General features: G+C 31.7%; 1 protein-coding gene across 1 annotated transcript; it reads left to right on the top strand.

Moving 5' to 3' along the window:
• Nucleotides 1-2,244: 2,244 nt before the first annotated feature.
• On the top strand, nucleotides 2,245-10,445 carry LOC110995308. Its single transcript, XM_045634097.1, has 5 exons — nucleotides 2,245-2,371; nucleotides 6,741-6,869; nucleotides 7,435-7,649; nucleotides 8,369-8,518; nucleotides 10,313-10,445. The coding sequence occupies exons 1-5, from the start codon at nucleotides 2,362-2,364 to the stop codon at nucleotides 10,397-10,399; spliced, it is 591 nt and encodes a 196-aa protein (XP_045490053.1). The 5' UTR covers nucleotides 2,245-2,361; the 3' UTR covers nucleotides 10,400-10,445.
• Nucleotides 10,446-11,392: the final 947 nt, after the last annotated feature.

The following is an 11,392-nucleotide window of genomic DNA, read 5'->3' as shown; positions in this document are numbered from 1 at the left end:
AAATCTGCCTTAGAATTATATTTACGAAACGACACATTTTAACACAAAAAGAGTTGTAAAATAAGTCTTTTATTAGCAAATATCACTGCCCCAGTTACATATATGTAAATTATGAATTGTTTATCGATTTTGCATTTTAATTAAAAAGCTTTAGACTTTAAAATACTGATATTTTAAATTTCAATATTCACTCGTATAAAATAATCAGTTCTCTGAATATAGCGACAGGCGCTCAGAAATAATTGAGTATGTATTTCAATAGCTAATAACGTTATTTTAACCACATTGAATCGAAGCTAATGGTATTATGGATGGAAATTAATTCGAAAACAATTGCTAATTAACAAAATAATGAGAGCGCTCGATAAAAATACGTAGAGATCGCTCTGACGTCGTCTGCGTTGAAATGATTTAATGCTAACTTTTCTTCTCTGATACTCGTTTATTTTGTTTAATAAAGAGTATAAGGTGTACACTTTGGGCCTACTGAAGTGCAGATAGCACTTTCGTTGATAGAAAAGATGTTGACATGGATACTAAAGAATAATATCAGTACCCCAGTTGATCAAAACTTGGTTAATTCAATGCTAAAAAGTTGCTGGATATGATTACCGGAGAATACATTTTCTTTTTAGAGGGTAACGCCAAATAATAATCAATTATCTGACAGACGCATGCAAAAGAAATATTGGTATATTGTGAGACGCAACGTACAGACGTCCCAATTTAACTCATCTATTATATTATGAGTAATGTTATAAACCTCGAAACTGCTTTTGACAGGTCTGAAAACGATTCCGCTAATTTAGGAATATAAATTGAAGAAAATTCGCGTTATTGAATCGTCAATGACAAAGGTTTTTGATCAAAAAATAAATGAAATAACAATGCACATTTAAAACATGTGAAATCAGACTTTTATGAAATTGGCTGAACGTGGTTTATAAACGACGTCCGGTCTTTTTCGTACATTCGAAACAATATTTTTTTTGGGATTCTATGAAGAATTTGATGGTATAGGATGCAACACATTTCATAAATCTTCAACAAAATCAATAATTTCTTTCAGATTTGATCCATTTTTTAAATCGGTTAGTAGCAATTTAGACTGAGACTATATTATAGTAGTTGTAATAAACATAAGTAATTATTATATTATGTCATACCACTATAAGACCATGAAATAACTTACTTTTCCATAAATGTCGCAATTCTCTTATTGAGGCTTTGTATATTGTTTACAGAAGTCATTGACATAAATCCTATATAAACGCTTTTATTAAAAGATTTTCTCTGTTTGAAACAATATTGCTAAATTCTATTTCAACCCAGAATTGGAGCTCGATACTGGCATGAGGGTACCCGGGATTAGCTATCCGACATGTCGCATAGCACAGATCACAACTGTTTAAATACTTGTTGAATTGTAAAATATCTCAGTAAGAGCAGCAGGTCCCGCCGGCCAGCGGACTCAGCCATATATATTACTAGCAGACTCGGCCAAACGTTGCTGTGGCTAAGGTTTCTGTTACATTACATAGTAGTAAGCTATTCAAGGGAAACTGTAGGAGAAGTGATGTGAAAGGTTGATAACGTAGAAAAGGTAGATACTTTTAACACAGCGCCATCTGTTAGAACGATATCAAATAATAAACAAATAATTTGCAATAAAATAAAATTGCGACTATACTTAAAGATCTAAGCTGTCCTATCTCTTAAGTTGGACCACAATACACACATAGGACGACTGCACACGGTGTGCAAATTTGATTGATATTGGTTCGGTAGTTTAGGTGTCCATCGCGGACAAACATCGTGACAGGAGATTTGTATATATTAAGATGAGGATATTTTCAATGTCACTCATATCTGCCAAAACGCCAAGTCTAGCAAACTTAGCTAAAGTAAATAGAGTCCCTTTTTAGGAAAGGGGTAATTAGACATTCCCATGCTTCTTAGCTTAACGGCCACAGATCGCGTGATCGCGTGGTTAGTGGTATGAAAAAGGAAAACTCCACAAATGAAAATAAAAAGCACGATGAACTATTTCAATCTGCATTATGAACTATGGAACTGGGAAACAAAAAGAAAGATTTTGCAAATAAAGTATTATTATATATATTTATTTCCAGTATACTCCTGTTTTTCAACTTTTTATATTCATACAAATTCTGTCTTATGTATAAAAAACAAATATATGTTTTTTTTTTCTTTGGAATTCGATGACTATTGTAATCTTATCGATTCGTGGAACCTAGAGATTATGAAAGTGATTGGTGTGATACATATAACAAACAGTGTTTAGCAAGACTGCGGAGATATAACTACGTTAAATTTAGTGCGATTAAATAATTATAAAAAATGTCTTTCGGTAAGAATTTTATTATGTTTTTAAGTTAAGCATTAGCGACTAGAAAGTTTAAGTATTTTTAATCCCCGATCTTCAATATGTTTTATTAATCCTACATAGTTTGTGGCAGGCAATTATCTTTTTAGATAAAATTTATCAATACAATTCACGGAAAATGAACATGTTCCTAATATTAATTATGAAAAAAGGTGTTTTACTGAATAATTTATGAATTTATGATAGATATTGGCGAGCGAGTTATGTGGAGTTGTAACATTTTGAAGTTGGAATTTATTGAATTAATATATTATATTCGGGAATCAAGCTCTGGGTCCCTGGGTCATGAATAAGCCACGAAGACAGCAGAGCTCTGATACTGAAAATATCAACGCCAATTTATTACCTAATTAAATCATACAAATTATAAACCAGTGATTAAATGATTAAAATATTGAAACCAGATTGAAAGACGAGCTTAGTAACTGAGATTAGCTGCAAAAGTAGAATAAAAGTAGGTTACGGTAAACTACATTGTTCCATATTTAAATATATATTACCATAGTATCAACAACTTGGAAGCAAAAGTTCTTAAACTTTATTAAAGCGTAATTAGAAATGCATGCAAACTTTGTTGCCAATTTCATTTTATGCCTACAGATTAACTCTAACATGTGATGATTATAACGATATTGTCTTTTGTTTACTGTTTCAAATAAATCTTTAGATGCGATTGAAGTTATGTATTATTGTTAATTTATAATTATGTTGAATGTAAAAAAAAGTATCACAGCTGTAGAAAATTGTATTATCTGTATTTATTTCCCCGGAGTTGGTATCGACTAAAAGATGTAGGTTTCTGCAGAATCCCTACATCTTATATTCTAGTTTTTTAGCGTATACAACTAATTCATTAAAAACCTCGACGTTGTAAGTGTTTTTCATCATTGTCAATGAGAGACATATTTAAGTAATGTAATGTTTCGCGTTTATGTTAGTTAAGGAAATTTTATTTCAACGTTCTGCCATCGCCTACCGGCGCCCTCTAGTTGTCAGATTTAAAAACATGTATCATTATAGTATTGTCTTTTATTTACATAACTTTTACACATTTAAAGAAAAACACTTTTTTAACGGATTATAGATATGTATTATTATATTTAAACTTATAATTATTTTTACATAATTTACTAATTAATATACTAATTTAATACGCTTTGACCAACCGAAAGTACTTGCGAAAGAAAAAAGATTCTTCCCAAGATTGGTACGCGAAGCCATTGAAATCAAAAAACACGCCAATTTCAATAGAGAGGACGGCCTAAAATTATCAAACACCTGGGATCCAATAATATCCAAATTAAAATCTCAAAATAAACAACCCGCGAAAATGGAGGACACCGTGAGCAATTTCTGCAAAAACCCTACATCTTTTAGTCGATACCAACTCCGGGGAAATAAATACAGATAACACAACATTTTCTGCAGCTGTAATACTTTTTGACATTTAACACCTTTGTCTTCAGTCACCGTGACCACGCACGCTGTAAAGCACGCGAAACGTCGGTTTAAATTTAAAATTATGTAAAAATAATTATAAGTTTAAATATAATAATACATATCTATAATCCGTTAAAAAAGTGTTTTTCTTTAAATGTATCATTATATTAATTGGAAGTGTATAAATAAAGAGTTTTTCACATTTTTTATATAAACGTTGCAAAATACAATCTGTAAAAACATTTTCCCGACTAAATTTTGACCACAGGAACCGGAAACCGAGTTAATAAATTCTGAAATCCAATAACGCGTAGAAAAGTTTTCGCTGTTTCGAAATACGCGTATTTAGGCCTTCGGGCTATCACTTTTTTATTTCACTACACTTTTAGCGTTGATATGATATGTTACGTATTCATTAGTAGAATTGTTGATAAAGATCGATAACTCAAAAACGCGAAAGTAGATACTTTTATCAATAGTATTAATCATGCCTAATTAATCTATTTTCATATATTATTGTCTCTATTAACGGGAAATTAAATTATTTTTATCTAGTTGTATTTCATATTTTGTGTTATTATAGGTGGAGTGGATGTCACTATGGTTACCTTATAATCTTTAAATCATTTAATAATTCGTGTGAAAAGAAATAACACAATTTATTTAAAATCTTTCTGCCTTAGAAGGTGTTTAACGCACACAAGATTTATGTATATAAAGACGTGTTGCATGAACAATAGAAAATTCCTGTCCCCTACTATAACGGCCATTTATTCACTCATTACTTTTGCTTTTAAGCACACAAAAACTTATATAAACTATGGTCATAATATAGACTTGTACCATCGAGTGCCTTCAATATTTCAAGTTAAACGTTATACAGCAAAAACTCTATTTGGTTAGTAAAATTTCCTTATTTTTCGCCAACAAACAAAACCGGGGTTTTAAGTAAAGTAATATTTACATGTACCAGCTTTGCAGCTGTTTGCATTATTCAGTCTTTAAACTTTTCTTCTTATAAAACTTTGTATCTGGGTTCGCAAAAAAAGCAACAAACTTGTCTTAAAAGTACAAAATGTTATGCATTCATTTAATTTTCATCAAGTTCAGTTTCCGACCTTTGTATAGAATCGGAATATTTGCAAAAGATTTGCAAATATTGAATTGCTTAATGAATTGGAGTTTAAGTGTCTCTTTTGTAAGCATTTTGTCCTACTTTATTTGAAAATAGAACAGGCGTGGCGCGAATTTACGTCCGACTCGCAACCCTGAAATCACTTCATTTAAATCTCAACACTACAACAAGTTTTCTAATAGTTTTTTTGCATACATAACTTAACACTTAGTAGATTACGTATGGAACAATTAACCATCATTAAAAACTGTCATGCCTTAGACAAAATAACATAAGGCGTGTAGAAAAACGTAAGGCTAAACAAGGCTGATTATTATTCTGTAAAGAAACAAAACAAATAATGGATCCAGAAATTTAAGGCAAATATTAACGGTATTATGGTTATGGTAGTAATCATATTTAATTTTTTGGTAGTAATCATATTATATTTAATTGTTTGGCGAGTAAAATTTACTAGATTATTTAGACCACAGATCAAGCTAGTTTTGATCGGTCCGAGACCGGATCGAGATGGAACCGTGAACCGCATCATAGTTTGGATCGAGACTTAGGCTCGATTCACACATTTTTTTTTATAGAACTGGGGGCAAACGGTCAGGAATCTCACCTGATGTTAAATAATACCGCCGCCCATGGACACTCTCGCTGCTAGAGGGCTCGCGCGTGTGTTGCCGGGCTTATTATTACACTATGATGCTCTTCGCGGTCCGATCTCCCTCCGGTCTCGGCTGGACCTAATCTTGCTGTGTCTACACTACCTATATATACTATCTCGATCCATGGTCGACATAGGACGTCTCTCAAAGTAATCTTATTAATTTGACTCAAATAATTTAATTAACAACTATTCTTTTACGATGTTCGCGAATTTAACCGTATACACGTATTTTGCGAGAAAAGTAGATGTTTGGACAATAGAAAAATGGGGAAAATATAACTTTAAAAATTAAATAAAGGGGGAACATGTTATGTGTGAACTGTGTAAGTGGTCCTGGCTCAGCATTATGCTGTGGAGCAGACATGGTCCGCAACATTCTGACAGAGACCACAACAGTTTGTTTGCACCTTAAACGCAAAAAGAGAAAATAGTGTAAGTAAAGAAGTCTTGGAAGATCTATGTGTATTAATTATTCATAACCAATTTATTTAAATGCCACGATTTATTACTATGCCATGACTAGAAAAAAAGTAACATCACAACCGAAGAGAGGCTAGAGTTGAAACAAAAACGTATTCACACAGTCGGTAAAAGTAGGTAAAAATAGGTCCAATATCGCTCCAGTATAATAAATATTCTTTTCGAGCCTAAGAAGAAGAACATTGAATATACCTTATACTATATTTTTATGCCATGAAATTAATTATTATGTCTATAATTATCGATTCGATTCCTGGTCAGTCATCAGAACTGTGGTGAATTTATATAAACAAATGGTTAATTTCTAACGGAGATAGGACAATTATATTAAAGACAATTAATGTTTCCAAATGTTAACTGAAAAATAATGCGTAAACACAATTTCTGACACGGATATGAAAAAGTTTAAACGAATGATATTTTTTTTTATTCCATTTAAATAAAACCAATGGAGTTATAGGATTTTTTTTTATTTTTTATTTTATTGATAAAGATTGCCAACGCTCGGCACACTGATATATTGGTAAAAACAAACACAAAATACAATTTTGAGTGTGATAAGCAATATAGAGGCAAACATGACATTCATTTTGACATGATTTGACGTGTATTTGTTGTAGATCCAAACGAACCGTACATTGGCTACCCACCACCCCCGATGCCTTTCGTTGGCATCGACCCATTACCTGCAACACCACCCACGTTCCCGGAGCCTATTGAAATACCGGACCCAGTAGAAGTCGATGATCGTAAGTACACAAATTTCTTAGATTAATCGACACTCACTGTAGTAGTTTAAAAACGGCCTTTAACTCCGGAAATAGGCATAGATACTAATGTTTCAACTTTGCGAATAGATCACATTTGGTGCATACTATTTAACCACTTAAAGAGATGTTTATAATGAAAAAATTCCTTCAAATTTAACAAATAAGGACTATTCGATTTAAGTATTTAATATCTTTTATTTTTAATATTAATTCAGAGAATTTGGAACTTATTTCAAGTTCCAGTTGAGTTTTAGTTCCATTCGCTTAAGGCATATTCGAAATGTGGCTTCGGAAAATTTAACTAATCTCAATAATATTTTGGCAGTATTGTTTTGTAACAGATTTCGTTCGACATGTTCATCACGTGATATTATGACTTAGCAGTAAATTAATACGGCCCTTTACGATGTTTGTATGCACATATGTATAAGAGTTTACTCTTGAGTCCGCAGAATGAGCTCTATATTATCCATAATAGTTGTTGAAATCCGCTCTTAAGGCGTGGAGGTGACATAATGGAATAACGCTTAACTTGTTTTCAAAGCTCCTCCAGTAGACTGGGCACCAGCATCTCGTCAGACCGCTTACACCCTTTTGAGCCGAGCATATTTAGCTGGTAAAGAGGGTTGGGATCGCAGCCCGTTATGGGCCATTAGGGCGTACGTAGAAAATGGTCTGATTCCTGGCAAGCTAGCCGTCTTGCACAACGCAGCATACGTACCATTACGAGGCAAGGAAGTACCCGTCCACGATTTTGAGGTATAGTAATTTAAAATTAAAGTATTTATAGGCTTTGTGATATTTTTTCAAGTCCTGCCAGAGTTCTCTATAAGTTGGGTTGCGATTCGATTTGATTGATTGTAATTGTAAACCGCAAGAATGAAACTATCGACTATACGATATCAACGCTACGGATTTTCAGTGAACGTTGAAGTAGTGTTGGGTTCAAGGTTGCGACTCCCATGTGTCGTAGGGAGCAAGTTCGGCTGTACTCAAATGGACATTCTGGCTATGTGTGCATCAGAAACTCGTTCGATGTAAAAAGCATGATAAAATAATCAGTTGTGACATAACTGAATTATTATTAAAGTATACATTGAAGAAACAACGTTTTTGGCATCGCTATTACTATTTAAAGTTAAAGAGTACCGACGTTGTCTATAAATGAAAATGTAATTGTTAAAACTTATAGCACTCAGAGGAAATTTCTCAAAAATCAAGTTCAAGAAAGCCATAAGTTCAAATTAGCTTAATTAATAGCACTCTTTTAACTAAATCACCTACCCTACATACCCACAAAATTTGTACAAATTAACGTTAAGATAAAAAAGCCATCCGGTTATTATTCTAAGTTAGACTTTTTATATTTTTGTAATCGAATTTAATACATTTGTATAATTAAAATCACACCTGTATAATGATCTGGATTCTTGTGATGGTGATGGCGTGTGATGGTAAATTTTTTTTTCTCATTTTAGGTCCTTTGCGCTAAACCAGACGCAGTCCAGTGGGTACCTACAATGGATGACGCGATTCCTAATGGGGCTATACCAGCCGGAAATACCGTTGATGGCGAGCCACTTTATCTTGGTAGAGTTAAACATAGAGGTTCTCTTACTCCAGGAAAAGTAAGTTTACCAAATAAATCTAATTAATACAATAACTGATGATTCATAACAGGTAATTTGGTGTGTCTTGTTTGCGTTTTTTTTATGTAACTGGGGGCAAATGGGCAGGAGGTACATCTTAAGTGACACTCACACTACCAGAAGGATGGTAATTGGTGCTTATAAGATCGGTAATTCCAAGTGCCTATATCTTGTAAGAATTGGTACGCTCTTTTCTTGAAGAGCTTCAGTCGATGTGGTTTAGAATTAAGCATCTTATTGGGAGACATCAGACAAGTCGAATTTCTTAATCATACTTATATCGCGTGAACCGTAAAAATTTATATAATATATAGGACGACATTATTCCTACTTAAGTTAATAAAACCAATTTTATCGTACAAATTGTGTTTACTTCCAATAATATTTCATACATGATATATTAATCCTTTTCCAAAACTATACATCATTCATAATAAGTAATTTTTCTACAAACTTACCCTTAAAACAGCTAGTATATAAACGACAATAAATTTGAAGATAAAATAAAAAAAAGAAAAATCACAAAAAAAGAAAGAGATATATATATATAAATTTTGAATTTACTTGTTTTTCTTACTATTTATACAACCCGTCTGTTTCTTGAAGGGATTTCCACTTACTACGGTCCTGACATAAGTCTTCTGGTTCATCTTCTTTCATAACATATGTCTGTAGCAAAATGCTTTTAACTTTTAGAATGTTTAGGCAAATATTGTATCATCTCTAATTGTTAATTATCGAGCCATACGGTTCGCCCCATGTAATTTAATATAAATTAGCGACTGATCAAAATTGATTAGGCAAATATCAAGTATTTTGACCTATAAAGGTCACAAATTCTTAATTATATAAATTATTTAAAATGTGTAATATACCAAACCCATTTATGATAAGGCAATAGATTGCAATTTATGAGTTGTCTGAAAGATAAAATTATTGATAAAAATGTGCAATTTTCAGAAATATATAAAAATCGATACCATTAATATCTTATCACATGATAGATTTACAGGTAAACTTACATTAAATGGTTTCAAATGTTTAACTAATTACTGATTTTCTTTTGTTTATTAAAAATGGTCTATACATATAATAACGATTACTTGACGATCATTAATTTATTTAACGAAATACGTTGTCATTACGGGTCACCCTAATACAGCAAGTTTTTACACTGATATTATATATTGGTATCTGAATACACACAAACATACCAAAAATAATGATATTTAAACAGTAAAATTTCAGTCAAATGTATGATGAAATTCAGAAGAATGTTTTGTTGTTTATACACCAGTACCGTAACAGAGATGTTGTTAGATGTTATGTTTTTTATGATCAAGTAGAAATTGTTTATTTTACATACACATAGATAAGTTCATCGCCTCCTTTACGCTAATGGCACCCCCACCTCCGAGAAGAAAGTTTTGCTTGATTAGGACGAAATATTTAATCGCATAATAAATACATATAGCTGAATACTGTCGATATTATATATATATATAAGACATCCTTTTTTGTAAGGAATATGCTATGGAATTCGAAGAAAATTGTATACTAAAAATATCTGCAGTTTTATATAAATAATTTTAAGATTACAAAATTGCGATAGTAAAAAACTGAACAGATAAAGTTGCTAGACCACAGGAAACAATTCAATATCCATTGTTTATTAATAACCATTTCATGAAATATGATAGATCAGTTTATTATTTCTCGCGTTTTGACGTCATAATCATCATCGATATAAATAACGCTCATGTTTTGTTTCAGGTTCACCCAAGTCACAAGCGGTGCTACATTTCGTATGGAGGCTCAGAAATTGGTTACAGGAAATACGAGATACTATGTGAAGTCTAATTTGTCGGATGTTTGTATTTTTGGAATAAAGCGTAATGTTTTTATAGATTCGTGTTTTGTTTATTACCTTAATTTTGTATTTTGCAAGGGTTTATATGATGTTAAAAAATAAACTAACTATGTTTGAGATATAAGAAAAGTAAGTCGGAAATATCAGTGTAGATAAAATTACAAAATATTTTTTAATTTATTTTCATAATTTACACACAAAATGCACCACCTCATTATCGTCTTATGGAATCTTTTAACAAATAATTTTTTTTTGTCCACCAATACAAAATATTAAAAAGATATCTAGTTTTCTCGACTAGTACACATCTAAAGAAACTTATTGAGGAGAAAATTAGTTACATCTTTTACATTAAATCATTCATCTTTCGAGGAATCAAGTTTTCCTAAAAATCACTCCCAATAAATTCAAGTTTTATATTTGAATAAAAAAGTGATAAAATTACAGACTCTCCTATAAATATTTAGTTTTCTAAATATTTATATTAATTATTATAAGATATCATGAATACAGTGTAACAAACGACGTTACTTATAATATTTTCAATATATTTATACATTCGGTGAATGTCAGTTTATTTTAGAAATTTAAAAAAAGTTTTTTAATCTTCACTCCAGAGCTTTGCAATTTTACGCTTTCGCTTTTAAACACAGAAATTTATTTTATCTTTAGAAAATACTTTTTTCGGAATATATAATTATGCATATAAAAGAAGAAATTTAGTTCTAATTGTAGCAGAGTTTAGCCTGTTTGTGCTGCATTAACCGTTCACTACTGGTAATATAGTTCAAGTGACCTGTTTTATGACTTTCTGTACCTATTTTTTATTATATTTCATATTTACCTGCAGTGCTGGCCTGAGGTCGTAGGTTCGAGCTTCGGCTGTGCACCAATGGACTTTCTTTCTATGTGCGCATTTAACATTTGTTCGAACGGTGAAGAAAAACATCGTGAGGAAACCGACATGTCTTAGACCCAAAAAG

This window comes from Pieris rapae, chromosome 2 (assembly GCF_905147795.1).
Source record: "Pieris rapae chromosome 2, ilPieRapa1.1, whole genome shotgun sequence".
NCBI lineage: Eukaryota > Metazoa > Arthropoda > Insecta > Lepidoptera > Pieridae > Pieris > Pieris rapae.
Note: the sequence above shows the minus strand (reverse complement) of the source record. Positions and strands in the feature narration are given on the sequence as shown.

Excerpts from the sequence above, each read along its gene's own strand:
- LOC110995308 (XM_045634097.1), top strand. Across the intron at positions 6,870-7,434 it reads CCCAGTAGAAGTCGATGATC|CTCCTCCAGTAGACTGGGCA; the intron begins GTAAGTACACAA and ends TTGTTTTCAAAG. Across the intron at positions 7,650-8,368 it reads TACCCGTCCACGATTTTGAG|GTCCTTTGCGCTAAACCAGA; the intron begins GTATAGTAATTT and ends TTCTCATTTTAG.